Genomic DNA, 22,815 nt, shown 5'->3' with positions numbered 1-22,815 from the left:
TGTGATTGGCTGCTTAGAAATTAAGTGTTAACGAGCAGTTGGACAGGTGTACCTAATAAAGTGGCCGGTGAGTGTAAGAAAAATGTATACAGTTACAAGACATTTTACAACAGAACTCTGTGTTTAAAAAAATTCCAATCCGGTTTTAGATCACGTCACAGTACTGAGTCTGCACTGTTGAGAATAAATAATGATATTGCCTTGTCTGTAGGTGCCGGGAATTCTACTGTTTTAGTCCTTTTGGACCTCACGGAGGCGTTTGACACAGTGGACCATTCAGACCTCCTCTCTCGCCTTGAGCATTGCGTAGGCATCAGAGGCTCGGCACTCAAATGGTTTAGCTCCTATTTGACAAATGGGAGCTTTTCCGTTACGATTGGTGACCTCTTCTCGTCAGTTGCGCCTCTCTCTTGTGGGGTACCCCAGGGATCCATTCCTGGCCCCATTAAGTTTTCTTTATATATGCTGCCTTTAGGGTCTACTATTGGAAAGCGCAACGTGTTTTTTCATTGCTAAGTAGATGATTTGCCTATGAAAGAAAATGACGGTGTCACACTAAACTCCCCGCTTAGAGTGTATGGAGTGTATTATTTTCAGTACTTCAGGCATGCAAAATGGTCCAGCTTTGAGTTTGGGAGCTCCTGCATCTTGGGGGGTTACTTTTAATTGCAGCATGAAATTTAACAAGCAGATCAGCAATGTTGTTAGAATGAACTTTTTCCAGCTTCGTCTGCTGGCTAAAGTTAAGCCGTTCCTGAGCAGGCACAACCTCGAAAAGGCCATTCATGCTTTATTAGTTCAAGGTTGGACTACTGTAATGCTCTCTACGTTGGTCTGAATCAGCACACCATCTCACATCTTGTGCAAAATGGTGCTGCTCGCTTTTTACCAAATCTAGACGTGCGCATATCACTGCCACTCTCTACAACCTGCGTCGGCTCCTGGTGCGTTTTTTAAGAATTTTTAAGATTTGTTTGTTTTTAAGGCTTTAAATGGTCTGGCCCATAGTATTTGTCTGAAATTTTAATTTTGCATGAGCACAACCGGTCATTGTGGTCTTCAAATCCGCAAGTTTTAGAAGTCCCAAGGTCCGGGTACAAACGGTGGGGTGATCAGGCTTTTGCAGATGCCTGCCCGAGACTCTGGAACAAGTTATCCCCCCTGATATTGGCACTTTTACAGATGTAGCTGTTTTTAGGGCCAAACTCGAAACTTATCTGTTTTGTCTGGCTTTTAATACGTAGCAGTGGTGTGACCAGTTCATTCTTCTGTTTCTTTTTGACCTTTTCTGGTTTTACTGTTTTCTATGTTCATTCTTTCTATTGTATGCTACGTGTTTTTACTCTTGGTTTCTGATGTTGAGCACTTTGGATAACTGCTGGTTGATGTAAAGTGCTAAATAAATAATTTTTGATTGATATTAAATACAACAAAAACAAACCGCACCAACACTGTTTTTATCGCAAACGCGGTCGGTCAGCAAAGGCAAAGCGGCAGCCGTCGATGCCAGTAACGCGCAGTTATGACAGAGCGAGCGGAAGGAAGGTTCGTGACCGGGCACGCCATTAGTTTTTAACTTGTTTGTCAACTAAAGCCGTATCTACGTTTTTTTTAGCCGCGTCACCACGGAGACCACACACCGCACTCTGACTTTTCGGCAAGTACCCTCCCTACTTTGATCGGTTGGAAGTCGTTTCATCGGCAGAAGGAAGTTTGACGATTAGTTAAATCTAGCGCATCGTGGAGCTCGCTGAGTTAGTGCGGTCGTCCCATGTTGGCTGAGTCCTGCAGCAGCCCGGGTTCAAATCCAGCCTGCGGCCTTTTGCTGCGTGTCATCCCCCATCTCTCTCTCTGTCTCACCCTTACACATGTCTATCCACTGTCTCTGTCTAATAAAGGGAAACAAAACCAGAAAAAATAATCTTTAAAAAAAAACAAATCCCACGTGGACTTTACAATGCATTTATTTGTCTAAAATAGTCACACCCCAGAAATCCAGCAGCAGGCCCAAGTACTCTCATGCGAGCGGTAGGTGAAATCAATTGACTCAAAAATGTAAAACCACACGTAAGTGGCCAAACTTATTTATTTTTCGTCACGGCCGCACGCCGGCGATCCACCGCGGTGCCGCAATACTTTCAGCCCCAAAAGTATCACGTTTTTAACATTTTACGCAGGTGCGTACGTATTAGGGCTGGGCAATATACACACGCTGCATCGATATTGCCATACGAGACTAAATATCGTCTTAGATTTTGGATGTAACGTTAAGAGTTGTCTTAAGGCAAGACAGTTTTAGTCACATAGCACAAAGCGCTTTACATCAAAAACTGAAAAAAACAAACCGATAAAACACGAGAATAAAAGTTACAGCGCAGCATAAGACACTTAAAATTTAAGAAATCAACAACCATTTAAAGAAAGGCAACATCAAAAAGAAAGCTCTTCAGCTTGGATGCTAAAGAACTGAGAGTGGCTGCCGAGCTGCAGTTTTCTGGGAGTTTGTCCCAGATACGTGGCGCGCAAGAATCCAACGCCACTTACCCTTGTTTAGTTCAGACTCCGGGAACAGACAAGCAGGCCCAGAAGGCCCATAGAGGTCTGGGCGGTACGTAGCGTAGTAGCGAATCAGAAATGTATTGTTTTAGCAAAAATTTGATTGACAAATTTGAGGCACAGGAAACCAGTGTAAAGACTTCAGAATTTTGACTTCCCACAATCAAATTTCGTTCATAGAATGCTTCAATTTATTTATTTTTGCGTTATGAGACCCATTTTTTCCGTAAAGCCGTGCCTGTGTTTGGATCTCTCCTCTATGAACCACTCGACTGAGGGCGTATTCCCAGTTGTCAGGACCTATGTCCTCACCAAGCTCTGCAGACAAAGCATCACGTAAAGCATCAGAGATTGTCTGACTTTCAAGAAGAGTATTGTACGTTATTGAAATCGAACCATTGAGACTTGGGTCAACACCAAGTACGGTATCAATGAGAGTAGGGGAAGGGAGGGAAGGGAAAACCGAAAAACGATTGTGAACAAAATTCCTGACTTGCAGATATCTAAAGAAATGGGTCCGGCTTAAGGTTGAAAACCTGAGTTAGTTGGTCGGAGGAAGCAAATGTGCCACTGATATAAAGCTGTTTTATTTACACAATCCCTAGGTCTTTCCAGACCGAAAAAGCCTGGTCAATAAATGATGGAGCGAACAGAGGGTTAGAATGTACCGGGGCTAAGACAGGTGTTACCTGTAGGCCAAAGTGCCACCTGAACTGGTTCCAGTTTTTCACTACCACGCTACTGGAGTGTGCGGTTGGTGACGAAGTCAGGGGGAGGCATAACAGGGAAATCAGAGAGGAGGGACTACGTGAGGCTTCCTCAACCTGCAGCCATGGTGGAGATCGGGTGTTGGTGTGGCACCAGTGCATTATTCTCCTAATGTTTGCGGCCCAGTTGGGTAGAGCTAGGACGCCCAACAGTTAGGGTTTTTGCAGAATTTGTTTTTGGATTCTTGGGGTGGTTTTGTTCCAAATAAATTGTGAGATTAAGCTATCAAGAGAGTGGAAAAAAAGGTTTAGGGAGGAAAATAGGTATGCACCGGAAAAGATACAGGAACTTGGGCAGTACATTAATTTTAATACAATTTATTCGGTCGGCAAGAGACAGAGGCAAGAGTGACCGCCGGTGGATATCTCGGGATAGCCCGGCTAAAAGACGGGAGAAATTACATTTAAATAATTCTGAATAGGTTTTTGTCACACAGACACCCGGATATTTTAAGTGCTCCAGGGACGCTCGGAACAGTGGCTCTGAGAGGGGATGCGCTGTGGCTGCTGCATTAACTGGCATGAGTTGGCTTTAATGCAGATTTAAATTATAACCTGAGATATGCACAAAGTCCTTCAACACAGTTAGTACAAGATCATCAGCGTACAGGGGTAACTTGTGTTCTATGCCGCCTCTTGAGATGCCCGGATCTGACTGGACCTGAGGGCCACCGCTAAAGGTTCAACGGCAATAGCAAAGGGTAACGGAGAAAGTGGGCAGCCCTGTTGGGTACCACTTTCAAGGGAGAAATGGTCAGATTAGTCATTATTTGTGCGGACAAACGCCTTTTCAGCATCCTTGAGATGACCAGTTCAGGGTTGTGAGAGGTTGTGGGCGAATACAGAATATCAAAAAGTCGTCTGACATTGTGAAAGGAATATCTGTTCTTTACGAATCCCGTTTGGTCTGTGGCAATGATATTTGGAAGGACAAACTCTAGGCATCTAGTTGGCGGATGACAGATGGTCCTGTAGCCTTTTTCAGTATAAGAGAGATAGTCGCCTGACGCAAAGTGAGAGGGAGCGTGCCACTTTGCAGCGATTCATTGAACACATTAAGTAGCAACGTTTTAAAAACATTCAGCAGGGAAACCATCAGGGCCAAGGCATTCCCCATTCCGCATAAGCATTAAAGCACAATTAACTTTGTTCATTGCAAATGTTGCGTCCAGACCAGATGCCATTTCAGGTAATAAAGGGGAAATCCAAGAAACTAAAAAAGTGTTTGTATTGTGTTCTGCTATTCATGCACTCAGAGGAACATAATAAAGCATAACACTTTTCTGAACTGGTTGTTAATGGTTTGGGGGTTAATAGTTGTTCCAATATCTGTGTTAATATGGTTAACGTGCCTTGATGAGGAGGACTGACGAATTTTGGCGAGCAAGCAATTTACTCGGTTTATCTCCAAACTCGTAACAATCATGACGCGTTTTTAAAAGGGACTTAAAAGGGCTGTTTCATTGGAGACCAGAATGTCATATTCCGCCTTCTTTGCGAGTAGTTCTTTGAAAACATCTGCATCGGGCGTGTCTGCTATATCCTTGGAGAGAGAGAGACTTTCTTCTTCCTAGGAATCTTTGACTGATAGGCAGAGTAAGACATTATTTCACCTCTTACGTAAGCTTTACATGACTCCCATATAACTGCTGCAGTTACATCTGGATTGACATTAGTGGATATGAAAAGATCAACTGGACTGTTAATTTTGCTAATAAAATTGGTGTCAGAAAGTAATGGGAAATTAAAGTGGCAGGGAGAGAGACTCGCCTGGTAAGGAAAACATCCATGACCACAGCTGACTGATTGTAATTTCAGACCAGTCAGGTGTGGTCATGGATGCATGACCACAGCTGACTGGTCTGAAATTACAATGGGATTGTAGGAACACAACGTGCCGCGAATACCTGATAGCTTTAGATGATTTAGACGGAACATGGGACCTCTTGGATGAGCAATCAAGCGAGGGGTCAAGACAGCAGTTGAAGTCACCTCCAAGAATAGGCTGGTGAGAGTTTAGGTCAGGAAGAGAGAAAAAAAAATCTCATTGTCCCAATTTGGGCCATTTGCCAACTCCGGGTTGTCGGCTCCAATTCTACCCGGAACCATCACAAAACGTCCATTAGGGTCTGAGATGGCAGTGGACCCTGAGAAGGGGATTGATTTATGAATCAGTATTGCCGGCCCACATGCTTTGCTTGCAAATGAGGAGTGATAAAGTTGGCCCACCTGACCTCTGTGAAGTTTAGCGGGATCTTACGGCAAAAGGTGAATCTCTTGTAAAAAGGCTATTTCAGTGTTAAGGATTTTTAGATGGTTAATCAATTTGTTGCGCGTCATCCCCGAGTCTGTGTGAGGGTATAGAGGCTCTTGATTTATGGTTTATCGACACCTGTAAAACCGCTACAGACATTGCGGCTCCATTAAAGACCAGGCAGCAGAAATCCAAATCAGAGCCTTGGCTGAATGAAACTACCCGCACTGCCAGACAGGAGTGTCGAAGAGCTGAGCGAAAGTGGAAAAAGGACAAATTGCAAGTGTCTTTTCAAATACTGAGGGATTGCCGGCGTCGTTACCAATCCACTGTGAAAGAGGCTAAAAGAAAATATTTTTCTGATATTGTTATTCTAAACTATTTTACTGATAAAATCACTTCTACCAGAGCACTTACCCTTCTGCTTCTGATCGTTTGGCGTTTGTCCCCTGCCCTGCTGTGTTTGACACGTTTGAGCCTGTGACTTTGCCTTTTCTGCAGGACATTGTGGGTCATCTGAAGCCCTCGAGTTCTCCAGATGATACTACCCGCCCCGATTTTTTTAAGGAGGTTTTTACCACTGTTGGGCCATCTTCTCTCACAGTTATTAACAGCAGTCTGTCTTCTGGAGTAGTCCCTGTGAATCTTAAACACGCAGTTTTAATCCCTTTTATAAAAGAAACCTGGGTTGGATCCTACTATTTTGGCAAATTTTAGGCCCATCTCCAGATGTCCTTTCTTCCCTAAAATCTTACCGAAGACTGTATATTCCTAGCTCGTGGACTTTTTAAATGAACTACTTTTGAAATGTTTCAATCTGGTTTCACACCATTGCACAACACACAATCAGCGGACTTAAGAGTTTTTAATGCTATTTTTTCAGCTACCGACTTTGGTCCCTGTGTTGTACTTGTACTTTTAGATACAACTGCTGCACTTGATACAGTGGACCGTGAAATCCCGATTGCTCGTTTCGAGCAGTTGGTGGGCGTCTGTGGCACAGCACTGGAGAAGTCCAGGTCCTACCTGTCAAATCGGACTTTCTGTGTCGGCCTCGACGACTCGGCGTCCTCCACCGCTCGGTGCTCGGCCCTCATTTATTTTCTCTACCTACTCCCACTTGGTTATATTCTCAGGAAACACGGTATTTCTTTTAACTGTTATGCGGACGACAGCCTGATCTATGTCCCCCTCAAAAAATCTGGTTCAACACTGGTAACCGAGTGCTACAGTGTTTACAGAACATTAAGGCTTGGATGTTCTTACATTTTCTAAATTTTAATGAAAAAAAGACCAAAGTCATGGTCTCTGGTGGCACTTCTGTGACCTCCTCCCTAGTAGATCTGGGTTCTCTGGCGCAGTATCGCAAGCTACTTGTAAAACATTGGGGGTGTAAAAGTGGACTCTGACCTAAAATTTGACAGCCAGATTAAAGCTGTGGTGAAGTCTAGCTTTTTCTAATTAAGGCAGCTAGCAAAAATCAAACCAGTCCTTTGAGATAGCTATCCACGCCTTCTTGACCACTCGGCCGGATTACTGTAATGCACTTTAAATGGGGGCTAGCCGGTCCTCCATTGCTCGTCTTCAACCGGTACAAAATGCTGCTGCACGCCTGCAACAGGCACAAGCAAGTATGAGCGCATTTCACCTATTTTATCTTTGCTCCACTGGCTGCCCGTCCATTTTAGGATTCATTTTAAAATTCTTTTATTTGCTTTTAAATCCTCGAATGGCCTTGCCCCACCTTACCTCTCTGAGCCGCTGCACTCCTACACCCCCAGCCGAACTCTCAGGTCAGCTGACCAGCTGCTCCCGACGGTGCCTAAAGCTAGGCTTAAGCTCAGGGGGGTCCCTGCATTTGCAGCGCCAAAACTTTGGAATGGGCTGCATCTGCGAATTAGACGGGCCTCCTCTCTGTTTCATTTTAAAACTCTTAAAACCCACCTCTTTACTTTGGCTTTTAACACCAGGTACAGTGATGATCTTATGTGTATACCTTTACCATATGCCGGCAGTGTATTTTATTGTATTTAGTTTATTGTACTATATATATATATATATATATATATATATATATATATACACACACCCACACATTATTTTTTTATATTTATTTATTCTGTCTTATCGTTTTGTGCAGGACTTTGGAAACCTTGTTTGTTAAAATTGTGCTATATAAATAAAGTGTATTGGATAACACACCGTTGCCACGGATGCAGTTCTGTTCACTTTGGAGGACAGCCATCAATCCTCCGAAAGAAGGATAATTTATCGGCCGTGAAACATTTTGTCTGAGTTTTTACATTCCAGTTAAAGTGTTTTAAACCTACCATCTAAATGTAAAATATTGTAATTCAATTTAGAGGAATATTCCACCCCGCACCAATGTAAGGCAATCTTTTGAATATGCCCATACAACTGGCATTTTAGCTAACTGGGAACTCTGGCCTAGCATAGCTCATTGAGGTGCTAGCCTCATGTTTATGCTGTCTATAATGTGTACAGAATCACTTTAAATAATTTGTTTTTTGTTTTACGTTGCAGTTATATTGACTGCAAAGCAATATGGCAAATTCACCACCAGTGCCATCTAAATGGCACACGGACTGGAGTAAATGTTGTTTGTGCCAAAAGAATACAGATGAAGATCTCAAAGCCCCACCCGCTATTCGGCAGAACGGGATGGTTAAACCACGATTGCAAACAATGTCCCCCTCTTTCTTGCCACAAGCGATCTGCCCTTTATTCTAGATCCCGCGAGACTGGACGAGGGTGGTGGCCAAGTAACGTCAGAACCGCCGCCTTCTATTCAACGACACCAAACTTGATCGGGCGGAGTAATAACCAAGTGGAAGGTCACGGTAACACGCGCCGAGCTAGTCGCGAAGATCAGAAGTCTTGTTGAACTTTTGTCAAAACTGAGCGGCGGAGACGCCATTGCACAGGAGCCAAAGTACCACGTTGCATGTTTGGCTGACCTAAACAACAGAAAGAGAACCTAGCTCACTACAATCAAGAAACAGGACCGTAACCGGACCCACGAACAGCTTAAATACCCACAGGCTTTGGAGACCAAATCTAGCTCTGAGGGTCCTTTAGTCTTCCGCCTTGCAGATCTGGTTCATCTACACCAGCGACGGCTAGAACAGCTGGTTATGGAGAAACACGATGTAAACGCCACCACACTTAAAGATAGACCTGGCAGAAATCCTAGAGTTAGAAGCTCACAAGCAGGGAAGAGACGTACTCCTCGCTTTCCAAAATGATGTTGGGTCGGCTTTATCACAAGCTTGTAAATACAGCGATGCCGTTATCCTCGGTCGAGCAGTTGAGACCTCGCGAATGCAGACGCTTAACACAACTCTACGTTTGACGGGATATTCCACGAGGGGTGTATTGACAAGGCCGTTCCATCCACTCTTGTTCAGATTGCGGGCCCGGTTGAACGTGGAGCCAATATCAAATCTCAGCCAACATTTGGTGCATCAAAGGCAGACATTGCAATTGCCCAACTGCCGCGGTACAACCGCAATGCAACAAACAGGCACTCGAAAGCTCACAAGACTCCATTTCCTGTTTACACGGGGATATCTGTCTATGCAAAGACTAGGAAAAGGGCACCGGTCGAATGGCTTCACGAAGCTCACCGCCGCCTCTCCCTGCACGGCCCGGGAGAGGCGGCGGTGATCAAATACGTAAGACGGTGCAGTCTGTCCATCTGTTCCAAGAAAAGCGTAGTTGCATAACAGCCGCGGAAAACGTAATCCTACCGCGTCAACGGCGACCACATCTTTTCACGGAACCGGCGTCTCTGTTTTTCGACATCCAACCAATGACGACCGAGGCGAAAAGCGTGAGCAACTGAGGTTTGGATACGAGAAAGTAGTAGAGTTGCAGAAGTCCCTGAAACCTTTACAAATATTCATCCTGCCTTCTTCCTCCACAAGACAGCGTGACAGATCCAGGTACTAGTTTGCTGAGATCACGGATTGCACTGGAGTACGAGCGGCCGGAGAAGATCGCAGTGACGGAAGAAGCGCTTCCAAGAAGAGAAGCCCTGGATTTGAGATCGGCGTCACATCATCGTTACCTCCGCTTCGGGATCAGCCCCACTCAGTTGGTACAGTCAAACGCGTGACGGACAAGATCAAGGACACGGTAGCATTCCCGAACCGGATGGACGGGCGCTCCGTTGTAGGCAGGGATGGCGTCCTCTGGAACAGCAAAATCATTTTGAACGGCCTCAAGCATCGCTAAAACGCAACAAACGCACCAGATGATGGCACGCCGTTCGTGCAAGCTTCCGCGAGCAGCTTTCGACGTCAGTTGAAAATAACGAGGACGTGCTCGAATTCGAGGCTCGGTGTGAAAATTGTTAATACAAAGTCCCCAATTTCAGTTGTGGCATTTGGTGTTTTCAATGAAACTTTTGATCCTCCCGCCAATCCGATCATTCGGGGAAGCCAACTTCACACTGTATTGTCAGTCGCTGGCTGACCCTAAAACATACATACCCTCAGCAAGCCCAGGAGTTTCAGAGTGGAACAATTGTCGCGCACAAATCAAGCAGAGAGTTGATAAAATGTTTATTTCACTGAACAATGAAAAAAATATGAATTTATGCAAAATAATAGGCAATTGAAATACCGATCATACTTGGTCAATGTGATTTCTGCTCCAGAACCTCAGCCAGCGCACAGCGTCCACACGTCGGGGCTGTACGCGGTCACCTTCATTTTCACACAGGATTGTAAGCCGTCATCTGTGAGGCGTGCGCGGTGTATGTTTTTAATAAAGTTCATGTTGGAGAACACCCGCTCACATGCATAAGTGGATCCAAGGATCCACAGGACTCCAAGTGCATACTTTTTCACGTCAACATAAACGTCGGGGATAGCATTCCAAGTTTCAAACACAAGTTTGTCTGGTTTGGGGAGGTTTTCAATATCACGCCATTTGTGATTCTGAGCAAGAACAGCCTTCTGGCGTGAAACATCTTCAAGGTCCGCTGTCAAGCGCTTGAACTTGGACACCCACATTTCTTTGTCGGCTAGTTCCATCTCAAGATCAGGTGGGCTCACCCCTGGAAATGCTGTCATGTTCAACAGGGAAGGATAATGTGGGTTTTTCCTCTCTGAACTCACTGAATCGCAATGACTTCAGAATTTAAATACTCCAAATTCATCACGTGAGCTTCTCTGAACTCTCTCAAACTGGGCAAGTGTGACAGCGTACCTTTCTTTAAATCTCTGGCAAGCACTGTCAACTTGCGCTCGAATGCCAAAACCTCCTCCAACACGTGCAGGGCCGTGCGTCCTTTACCCTGAAGAGCTTTGTTCAGCGTGTTCAGGTGCGCTGTCTAAGCTACCAAAACGTGTAGCTTTTCCAGTCCTTATGGCTGTTACAGCTGAGGAAATGCGAGCCCTTTGCTGCCCAGGAAGGTTTTCACTTTTGCCGTAAAGCGTTTTAGCACCTCGCCTCTGGACAGCCACCAGACTTTGTTGCAAGCCGGAAGTACCGATTCTTTCCGAGCGGGGACGGACCAAGAAAGGCGATCTAAGGCAGATTTTTGGACAGAGCTATCGCCAATTGCAGAGAGCTGTCGGCAGCTGACCACGTGCGGACGCAAAGCGGAATGCCGCAGAAGATGTAAACGGCAACGCTTTGGTCTCGTCCGTACAGTACCGCGTAGCCGCGAGTGCCGTGGACAAGCAACGTCGACCTTAACAAACGTACATGTAATCACCCACTTAAATAAAATGAACGCAGATCCAATAATTTGACGTGCCTCCAGAAAAGTAAATACCACAAAACCCCCCGTTACTTTGACATGCTTTAATAACAATACATTTTTTCTTGGAATTATGCCACGTTTCGTGCATGTATCTTCACATTATTTACTCTACGTGCCACAAAAAGACTCTCATCCTTGTAGTCCAAAATGTAAGATTCAAAATGCAGAAAATGGCGGCCATTTTGAAAACTCAAGCGGCTGACGTTATTTTTCAAATAATCGGCCCCGAAGGGATAACGACACCAAATTCGGTCCGCTTGCGAACGAAAGCGCTAAGACAGAGGAAGGAAGTTTTCTTTCTTTTTAAAAAGCTGTGGTCATTTAAATAACATCAGATACGTTTAGATGGCTTAAGAAAAACATCTCATGTCATTAGATTTCTTGTGCTCACTAATTATACCCTTGCCATGTTGCCCAATCTTCTTGAAATGTCCCTCATTTTAGATGCACTGTAATTAATGTAAAATTAGTTTGAGAAAAACTTTTCCAGCTTGTTGCTATTTTTTCTTCCCCCCCCCCTTTGATTCTTCAAAGCAAGTTAAAATTTGAGATGGATTTATGTTCTGTGCGATTGTAAGTGCATGCTTGATCATGTAACTGGTCACTTAACACACCTCACTTCAGTCACTTTCACATATACAAGCATGGAGTGTCTACACCACTGGCTACACAGAGGGCGTGGCACACCCAGAAAAAAAAGGGGAGCCGACACTGTCTTACATAGAGAGCGCTCACTCCGTGACTTTCTCTTGGCCAACATTCGGAACAAACGGCGCAATCATCCGATCGTCTAAAAGACATTTTCGGCGAGGTCGGCTCGTCGCCTTTTTCCGACTTGAGCGTCGCTCTTTTTTCTTTTACCCGCAGTTAAGGCCGGCACTCGAGGCGCACGGTGTCCCCCGGCAGAGGCCTTTGCCCGTCCATCCTATTGGGAAGTTATTTACAGGGCAGCCTAAAAAATTGCGGTACGTTTTCCGGGCTTTATCGGCCCTCGGCGACATCCGGCCGCTCCGGCCTTCCTATCGAGAGGATCCGGGCACGCGATTGCCGGGGCCTCGCTCTCGACCGGCACAACGTACGGTCCGACGTTGCACGAGCGTCTCGCACGCCGAATCGTCGGCGGATTCGCTCCAATTTCGTGCACGGGACACATCTCAACCCCGTGGAAATGTATCACGTGAAAATAATCGACAGTCGACATTTTGATTACGAATGACTCGTCGGCCTTTCCGACTTTGTAAAGGTAAAAAACGTGCCGCATTTGCTGGACTTGCAGCCGCTAAGAGGATGAATGCAACCTGTCTGAAGCCACCTCGTGACTTATGTGTTTGTTCGTGGGACTTTCAACGTTTCGTCTGGGCGGAGCCCGGGGGAAGACTTTGGGTACTTATATCGCAATATTAGGATAATTATTAGGATAACCTAGCAACGGGAACTCTGGCGAGATTGACGCCGCTCCGTCTGGCTTGTTTATTTTGAGTTATTTTACTTTTTCTCACGAAAACCACAATGATTTTAGTCGACGTTCATGTTACATGTAGCGGCGCATTTTTATCATCTCTCCATCGTATTTTGTTTTAACATGCCGCCGGAGTCCGACGCGACGTGAACCGTTGAGTAGGGCCGCACGATTATTTGAATTTTAATCACGATTTTCACTTCCCACCATCAATTTTTTTTTTAAATGCGTCATTTCATAGAACGCCTAGGGTTTTTTGCATAGCGCATCTACCGCTCCGTAAACCACTGTCTGCTCATGTGCCAGACAGTCAGTTATTCCCTGAGCCGCGCAGCTTAGTTTCTAGATGTAGACAGTCACAGAGGACAGAGAAACGGGAGGAAAATTCAACAGATCGCAGTTTACCAGTTTACCAGTAAACACAACATTTTGTCCCGTCCGTGGTGTTTTTCAGACAACAGTAGTTAGCAGTACTAGTTGGTGGCGGTGCTACTTAGCTTTTCTTAGTTCACAGGCTCTAAAGGGCGCGAGTAACATTTTTCCTCTAGGACGCACCGGTGCTTTAATGCAGCCCTACCGTTGAGTATACTGTGAAAATGTTTTATGGAGTTCTTGGCTAATCGCAATCTGTAAAATATTGATTTTGCTCCAACCTGCTTTCCTTGCCTTAAAAACTTCCATGTGGATTTCTTTGAAAATGATGCGCTTTGTTCTCAAATAAATACAACATGTGTTAAATTGCAACCTGTTCATTGTTGTTTGACCAAACTTTAATGTTTTCTGAAAAGACTTGTCTTTCCTATTAACCCACGGCCTAATAACAATATAATTCTATAATTTTTAGGGAAGGCGTAACCAACCATAGGGGTACACAGTAATACTGGTCACTTCTTCCCTACACTACATCTGGAGTAAGGCATTATTGTCATAGAGTTGCTCAGATTTTCAGTGCTAGTACCGACTGTAGCAGTGGCAATAGTAGTGGATCAGTGTTTGTATCATTTCCAACACTGCTATTATGAGGTATTGCCATATCTCATTCTGATTTCTTTAGGTTACACGATATCGAGGGGAACGGCTATAATGGCCGAAAACGATTGTCTTGATACTGTCGTAAAACGTGTGCCTGCCTGTATGCAGTGAACTGGTTGTTGTTGTTACCAGTACCGGCGCGGAGGGACGCTGATGTACGCGGTCATTGACGGGCGACTGTTCTGGCGCTATGCTCGTGTACTTTCTAAAGTCTGAGAGTGGTGCAGTGCAGGCGACGGAAAGATTCTTAGCGGACGTGGCGCCTAATGGTGTATTCGAGCGTATCAGTTCAGATAACGGCACAGAGTTTACAAGTCGAGACTTCCAGACGCTGTTAACAAAAAATCGGATCAGATGTCAGACCGGGTTACCAGATAAGCTTTGGAACTACGCTATGCGGACCTCAGCTTACGCGAGGAACAGGCGCTACGGAAGACGCGTAAAGAATACGCCACGCGAGCTTTTCGCAGGCAAGGTACTAAACGTATCCAAATGACACAAAAGTGGATTCTAGATGTGAGCAAGGTGTTTTCATTGGCTATGACAAGAACAGCCCGGCCAATCTAGTTTGCTATCCAGACACAGAGAGGGTCCAAACTAGCACCCTAGAGCTCTGCAAGCCAGCAGACACCAATTGGGACCCTAAAGCCGCTTTCTCAATAATTGTACTTAAAAATGGAAGGTTTCATATCGGTCTACATTGCGAGATTTCATCAGCGTATATTGATTTGTTTGTTTGTAATGTAGCTAGCCTACTTTTCTCTTTTTTTCCCTTCTATTTTTTTGATGCCGTCCACCGCAACGCATTGCTAGACCAATTAGAAAACCGGGTTGGCCTTTCTGGCTCGGTACTAAACTGGTTTGAATCCCGCTTAAAGAACAGGGACTGCTTTGTGTCCATAGGTCATTTTACAGCTGAGCGTACAAATATGACGTGCGGAGTTCCCAGAGGCTCTGTCCCGGGGCCTCTTCTAGTTAGCCGAAAGAAACAAGGGGTCCGTCTGAGCCGCGACGCTGGAAACGTAACACTAATCTACTACAGAAGTCTGCGTCTGATCTAACGTCATTTACACTGATTTAACTGTTCTTGGATACACAGATTTTGTTGCTGGTACGCGTGAATTTATCAAACTAACAAGCTGGCCCCGCTAGTCGACCACATTTAGGGGAAGCGACGTGCAGTCAATGTCATTCACGTTAGCCTGGATTGATAGTACCACTTCAGAAGAGTAACGTTAGTCACTTGCTTTGGTGTTTGCAAAGCATTCAAATTGAACAAAGAAAGGTTCACATTTGAGCAGCGATCAGTTTTTATTCTCCTCGTATCTGGAACAAACTCACAGAACACTGCAGGTCCGCCGCAACTCTGTTCTTGCAAAACAAGGCTCAGGACGTTTCTTTTTTATGTTGCCTTTCATTCATTTTGTCAATGCGCTGTGAATTTTATTCACGTATTTTATAAGTTAACATTTTTTGTTTTTCTATTTGTTTTTTTCAATTGCATGAGAGATGAATTATGTGCTCAAAAGGCGGTTCTTGGTAACAGAGAACTTTGAACCCCGATTGTATCGTATACTTTGTTTCGTCTCTTTCCCAGAATGTATTATGTACTGTAACAGGGAATTGGCTTCTGCATATATTAAGCTTTTCAACTGTGTGTGTGTGGCGACAGGATAGGTTACTTACAGAAGTGGTGGCGGGCACACTGGCATGCATTGCAGCAGTGTAGGAGGAGCTTCAGCTGCAAAGTATCTGCTTCTCGCAGCTCTGTCCGGGAACTCGACCGGTTGGCCCCTCGTGTGCGGGGGGGAGTCCGAGACTCTGCGACAGTCTGTAAATCACAGAGCACTTGTCATAATTAAGCTCCTTTTATTTAACGTAAACTGAACTGATGTTTTTCCCGAGTGTGGCAACTGTACAGAACTTTGTGCTGCTGATACAGAAAAACAGATTTTGACAAGCCGCGTTCACGTCATCAATCGCATACACTGCGAAAGAGCGGAGGATCGAGAGATAACAGTTTACACCCCCCTACAACAGCGAGTCTGAGCAGCACGGCGGCTAACCTGGCGTTTTGCTTCCGTAGGGTTCCTGGCGTCCAAAGAGAGAACAGTCCCGATAGCAAGAGGAGTGGGTTGGCTCTTTGTCGCTACCACCAACTGGCGCTGAAAAAAACAAAAACAAGCAAGCGGGACAATTATAGATTTTATCCTCTTTGCCTGAATGCAAAAAAAAGTCAACAAACATGTAGAGAGAAAGACAGCCAGACTTAGAGCGCGGTATCGGACACACGCACTCAGACAAAATATAGAATTCCCACTCACGATGAAGGAGTTTCCTTACTTTCAGATCGCCCTCGGTGGCGTGACAAACACTGAGGACAAAGAGGAGCCGGACGCCCTCCGCTGTCAAATTCATCTGCTGTTTCAGACACACCGGTGTGCTGCCCTGCAACACACACACACACAAATACAATCACCGGCAGGGTAGACGCAATCTGTTCTGGCAGATTTGCATTGGAAATACATAAACATTATTTTAACACCGTTTATTATTAAACGTCTGCGTTGACGCAAACAGGTGTAGCTATGAATTCACAAGCAGTCACATTTCTGTTTGTTCTGTCTTTGGAAATATAATTTTGAACGACTATTTGGAAGCCGGTGAGTGCAGGAGACACTGAAGTAAGCTATCAAATCCTTGTACAAGCAATGACAAAAGCTCTGTTCATGCAGTTCGTTGTCAGGTTAAGGTTTGTTTACTAGCACTGCAGTGTCTCAATATAGTGACGTGCTGTTGCAAAAGAAATTGATTGACTGCTCAATTGCACCTATCTCTGTTCCGAACTGCGCTGACAAGGCACTGGGATATCCTGTTAATGAGAGAAACTGAATACAGGCTCTTCAACAACAACAACAACAACAACAACAACATGCTGGTTAGTCAGCAGAGGGCCATCTGGATTGGACCGGATCACCTAAAATGTCTGACATTGCTTGAAAAGTCAACTGGATTTATTTTTGCTTGGAGTAATATTATATATGACAGCATCTGCAGTAAAGGGATGTGTGTTCTTACTGGGTTTTTTTCTTTCTCCGACAGCATTTGTGTGTGAACAGATGCTTTCTGGTGCTGCAGCAGATGTTTGAGTACATTTGGACACCAGATTCTGAGGTGTAGAGAGCTCTGAACCGTTCGCTGAAATCAAAAATATGACATCCATTAAATCGTATCTTTTCTTAAGATGAATGTGCTTGCTTAAGTGTCTGTCTAAACAATCTATTGACGAGTCAGCAGTTGGATGCCAGCGGATACATGTTTTCTCTATGCATCTTCGTCGTCGTACGCAGACATTTAGCCGGGTTATTATCAGGGCCGAACGATATTGTATTTTAGCATCGACTTTTCGCGCGTGATAGTTGCGTAGCAGGACATCACAATGTTGACGCTAATCCTTTTCTGCTGCTTGAAAGAAAAGTAAACTTTCACAGTTCTCATTTTTTACGTGATTATTACCGGCCGACCCTTACCCTTTAAGACAGGTAGCCGTGGGGCGACGTGTGTATCTGACGCAAGTCCAACGGGGTTTATTGTTATGGGAAGCGAGGCTCTCCGTGTGTAGAAAAGTAAGGTGCGCGGCAGCTGCCGCCAACACGGTGACGCGCGTAGTTTTCGATGTGTAGTTGTGTTTTATGTTTGCCGCAAATACAAACTAAATCTTCTGATTAATGCAACGTAATCACAACGTCTCCCGTTGGCTTTCCCCCCGCAGAACGCTGCTACCATCTAGGCTGAAGCTAATATAAAGTTAGCCTAAAGAAACAAGGGGCCCGTCCGTCCCAACTAACGTTACGGTTTGTAGCCGCGACGGTGGAAACGCTAAACTAATCTACAACAGAAGTCTGTGTCTGATCTAACGTCATTTACACTAAGTTAAGTGTTCTCGGATACACAGAGGTTGGTGCGCGTGACGTGCAGGTCTGATCAAAACATCAAACAAACGAGCTGGCCCCGCTAGTCCACCACAACCTGAAATTAAGAGGAAGCAACATGCAGTCATTGTTATACACTTTAGTCTGGATTGATAGTATTATATGACTACGATGGCGTCGTGCTAGTTGACCGGAGTATTTCTACCCAATTTCCCTTTCCAAAATCACTTCAGACGAGTAGTTTGGTGTTTGTAAAGCATTAAAGTTTAATAAAGAATGGTTCACATTAGAAAAGATTTGTATCTTCTGTGTGGATGCACTCCCCTACAAAATCAACAAAATCACTGCAGTAGTCGAGAATGTTTTTTTTTCTTCCTGAAATAGAGCTATTTATGTGATCTTTTAATAGTTCCTATGTGTTATTCTCTTTGAACCCAATCCCGAGTATGACCGTATTTAATGCATTGACATTTAGGGTTCGTGTACGCATTCTAGCAGGTGTATACATTTGGATTCTACAAGATCTTGCAAGCAAGATTTAGAGTTTAGGAGTTTAATGTAAATTAAGATCAACTTACAGATATCGGGTCGAGATTTTCGTCTGTGTGCAGGAAGCGGTCTCCTGATTGTTTGTCTCATTGTAGACGCTTCAACCTCATTGACTGTCTGTCTGAGATCGCTCCATTGCTCCCCAAACCTAAGCAATGGGAGAAGACCAAATTATGTAAAAGCAACAAGTAGTACATTTTTAGTTTTTAAAGGCATGAAAGGACCTGCTCCCAGATCACTCAGGTCATCCTCACACAGCTCATCCTCACACCTCACTCGCGCTGCAAAACTAAAGGGGATTGTGCTTTCTCCGTGTCTGCTCCCAGGCTTTGAAACAGCCTTCCATCCAATATTAAGGCATGTTCTGCGACCGAAAACTTCAAATCAAGTTTAAAGACCCAGTTCCCTTCTGTAAAGTCACCTCCTGATCTGTCTTTTTATTCCCTATTGTGCTTTTAAGCTATTGCTGATTTAATTTACTCTTCTAACTTTGTTCTTTTTTGACTTTGCAGACAAACTGCAGTGGCCTGGGCGCTGTTGCAGGGGTATACACCTGCAAGATAAAAACTAACCTGATGCGAGGTGTGGAGGTGCTGTGGGGAGCGTAGTACTCGTGAGCCATTGGCGCAGCTCTTGCAGAGCTCAGAGGCTTCTTATTTCTCAGACAGCTTTCTAGTCTCTCCCTCAGTGCCTTCACCTCGCCCTGCAGCGTCTGGATTGCGTCACTAAAAACAATAAAATTGGGTTAAACGATCCAGTTGGGTGTCGTGTCTGCATGTAGTACATGTTTTTTTTTAAGACTCCACACGTATCCAAGGTCAAACTGTAATAAAGTCCAGTAAATGTGATCACTAGAGTGCTGCGCTGTTCAATTATTCAAATGACCAAATCCCCAGTATGTATTCATGCAGTTTTCAGTCCAAACGTGCAAACACTCTGTCAAAAAAAAAAAAAAAAAGACTCGTAAAAAACACACCAACAGGAAACATTGCAGAGTACCTCTCAATATGCAACCACTTTCAATAGCTGCCAATTCTGTAATAAAATACATACAGGAATATGATGATTGAAACATTAAGGAGGTTTCAGAATTTCATGAAATGTGTGGATGGATGTAACAAGGTAAACTTGCGGGAGTTGACAAATGGAGATTAATTTAGGAAAATACTAATTTCATTTGACAAAAAGTAATTTCTCTGTCGGGAGACTTGTTTGCCCAGTCAGCGCCGTACTAGCTGCTGCTACATATACTCACTTGCGATTGGCCACCTGACTAGATCTCAGTGCTTTGAGAGAATCGCCACGGTGATTCCGTGCAACGGGGGAGGAGCTTTGGCTGGAGTCGTAGAGGGAATTGACAGATTCTGTGTACTGGTCGTTCTGTCTGTCTGCAGACACAGTGTGAGCTACGGAGATAGATGGAGACGGCAAGTTAAATATATATTGAAATAAAACACTTGTGAATATGAGTAAGAGAACATAGTAAGAGAACAACAGGAACTTGGAGACTCACAGCTGTCGCTCTCCAACCCAAACTCATTGGTCTGACTGACGCGGTGCTGTGGAGAGCAGGAGAAAGTGCGTCTCCTCTGCCCCTGTCTGCTTCTCCTCTGCTTGTCTGGACTGAGCTGGGGGGCCTTTCTTGGCTCCGTAGCCGCGCGACTGCTTAATGGTGCGGAAGCAGGAGACGGGGCGGAGACTTGGCCTATCTGAGGCTTCCCCCCCTGAGACACTGCAACGCTGCTGCGGCGTGAAAGAACATTCAAACGTGCAAAGACAGAAAACACAAACAATATAATGGTCTGCCTAAAAAAAACAGTAACAGTAAGTATAAAATAGGAGAATCGGGGGCTTTAATGCAGCAAGGTCAGACATCAGTATGCTCTGTGTGTGTGTGTGTGTATGTAACAGGGGTGGGGGATGGCACAGGAGGTAAAATTTATGGTGCAGCAAATTTGTTTGGAGGCACAGAAGCAGTGTTGGACTTCCCCACCTCTCGGAAGCCCTCTGGTGGAGATGAGCTGCTGCTGGAGTCAGACGGCTGCTCTCCGAACAGACAAACCCGCTGTCCGTCTCCGGAGAGACGATCCCATCCTGGTTGACGAAACGCAGAACAAAGATTACGCAACATTTATTGATACGCCGTAAAAGGAAATAACAGTCTACATGTAGATGTAACACTGTCAAATTAAACAGAGTGCTGTCAAACGTTTTAAATATTATTGCGACCGATCGCAATAATGTCGTAGTTAACTCGCAGTTAATCGCATTTTTATCTATTCTAAATGTCCCTTGATCTCCTTTTGTCCCGTTATGTTTTTCTCATTTTAATGCTCTTATCAACATGGAAAAGTGGATCCGCTTGCTTTGTGCAAATGTTATTTTTATTGAAAACAACGTTGGCACATAGCCTACTGTAGTGTTTAATTCCACACATAACATTCTCACTTGGAGCAAATAATCTCTCACACAGTGTAACACTGTCCATCAATAAAAGCGTGAAAAAATTACTTTGACTGTATTTCAGACTGGAAGTGCTGCGATGAAAGCTTAGTTCACAACGACAAAAAACGCACAGATCGCTTTGGTCTTGTCAATGGAACCATTTGGCAACTTTAAAAACAAAACAAAAAAATCATTCAGAATCTTATTGCCGTCCGTTTCGACGTCTCGCGCTCGCCATCCACTCAAAACGTAACGTTACTACTCTTCGGCCTGGCTCGCGAGCCCAAACAAGTGTGTGCGGCGTGCCTGTTTAGTTTCCGGTCTAGCCAGATTGGGTGGGGTGTTGTAGTTTTTCTAACGTTACTTGTTGTTGCAACAGCATGTGTAAAAAACTACAAAGTTTGCTAGGACCAAAAGAACGTTCTCATTTGAGTTAACGTCGTTAATAATGCGTTTAACTGACAGCGCTAATTAAAAGGTTTTCTTTGTATAATCGTATTTTGTTTTAGGAAAAAATAAGGATAAGTTATTTCACCCTGTCAGTTTACAAACCTGAGAAAGCACTCTGCTGGAGTTTCTCTTTTCCAATGAAGTAATCTCTCCCAGACTGCTCAGACTGCTGCTGTGGGACTTTCCCAACTTCAATGTCCTTCTACCACTGTGAGGATGAACGGGGAGTGTGGTGGACTGGCTGGAGGCACTGCGTAAAGGACAATGGACAAGTACAGAGAATTTAGTCCAGTGGAGCCACTGAAACTAGCTTCCCCTCAAAAATACCTTTAAATGATTAGCCATCCGAGTCTTATATGACCAGGCTAGTTCACCGTGATTGGACAGGCGGGCTTTATTAAAAACATGCTTAGCGTCAGACAACATGCGCCATCTGCTAGATGTAATTCATGCTGCCAGCGACATCCTCTCTCCCTGTCTTATCTCTAGGCGCGGAGAAAGCTTTCGGCTACAACGGCACCACTTGTGAATGGTTCTGGAACGGTTTAGCTTTGGCTCCAAATTGGCAAAAGTGCTTTACTGCAATACTTCTAAGATTGTTACAGGGAATAACACCTCCACTCAATTTCCCATTCCTGCCATTAAGGTCACCCTTTCTCGCCATTGTTGTTTGCCCTCTACCTAGAGCCCCTAGCACAGAGGTTTAGGCAGCACCCTCAGTCTCATCTCTCCTATCATATTCAAAGATACTAAGCATCATATTGCCATGTACGTGGATGGCAAACTGTTTGTGGGTAAGGCGGCCTCCTCTATTCCCCACATTTTAGACACCTTCAGAGAATTTAGTACATCTGGCTACAAATCAGTTGAATGAAATCTGCATTATTGCCTTTAGATCTAGAAGATCCTTGCTCGCTAAGGACCCGTGTCTCTACTATTAACCCTATTAACCCCATTCAACGTTTAACATCTCTAAAAAAGTGCTTGGCATAATTATTTTTTGTTTCATATTGAATGACTTTTCCTAATATAATGATAATAATAATAATAACAGGGTAAACATAAAATTAAGATGATGATGATGATATATATTCAATGTCCTGCATGCATTTTATGCGCAGTTGGATTTTATTTGGGCAAAAGCATTTTCTTTGCAATCCAGTTTTCAGGATCATCATCATCTTCACAAACCTGAATTTGACCCCAGGCTGTTTTAGCTGTATAAAACATAGAAAATTTGAATTTTTGAAATTACACACACACACTATAAGGGAGGGAAAATATGGTTCTCGTAGGGGGGGGTTGCATCACATGATACCCAGGGGAGGGGGAAACATAGAAAAGCTCACATGCAGGCACCGCGGCCTTCTAGACCATTTCTCTTGGTGCTCGATGGGCTCTCTCTTTACACTTTATCATTCGAAAATGGCCTGCAAGGAAAGGTTTTCTGTCAGAAAAGTTTTGTCACAGCTCTTTGACACCGAAAGTGACATAGAGGGGATATGTACACTCACCGGCCACTTTATTAGGTACACCTGTCCAACTGCTCGTTAACACTTAATTTCTAAGCAGCCAAT

The 22,815-nt window shown here is 44.4% G+C and overlaps 1 protein-coding gene across 4 annotated transcripts in view; it reads right to left on the bottom strand.

The window, feature by feature from the left end:
- The window catches only part of akna (AT-hook transcription factor), a 56,801-nt gene that overhangs the window by 9,875 nt on the left and 24,111 nt on the right, over positions 1 to 22,815 (bottom strand). For 2 of the 4 annotated variants that reach the window (XM_034896880.1, XM_034896882.1), the window contains 10 exons: positions 21,341 to 21,488; positions 20,337 to 20,437; positions 19,857 to 20,086; positions 19,599 to 19,749; positions 18,916 to 19,068; positions 18,373 to 18,491; positions 16,941 to 17,060; positions 16,206 to 16,310; positions 15,929 to 16,027; positions 15,549 to 15,693 (listed from right to left, as the gene is read on the bottom strand). In XM_034896880.1, coding sequence (XP_034752771.1) covers positions 15,549 to 15,693; positions 15,929 to 16,027; positions 16,206 to 16,310; positions 16,941 to 17,060; positions 18,373 to 18,491; positions 18,916 to 19,068; positions 19,599 to 19,749; positions 19,857 to 20,086; positions 20,337 to 20,437; positions 21,341 to 21,488 — 1,371 coding nt within the window. The remainder of the gene's footprint in view (positions 1 to 15,548; positions 15,694 to 15,928; positions 16,028 to 16,205; positions 16,311 to 16,940; positions 17,061 to 18,372; positions 18,492 to 18,915; positions 19,069 to 19,598; positions 19,750 to 19,856; positions 20,087 to 20,336; positions 20,438 to 21,340; positions 21,489 to 22,815) is intronic. The other 2 variants (XM_034896881.1, XM_034896883.1) reach the window with 2 other exon arrangements.

This window comes from Etheostoma cragini, chromosome 16 (assembly GCF_013103735.1).
Source record: "Etheostoma cragini isolate CJK2018 chromosome 16, CSU_Ecrag_1.0, whole genome shotgun sequence".
NCBI classification, from domain to species: domain Eukaryota; kingdom Metazoa; phylum Chordata; class Actinopteri; order Perciformes; family Percidae; genus Etheostoma; species Etheostoma cragini.
This window is presented reverse-complemented; position numbering and strand designations above follow the sequence as displayed.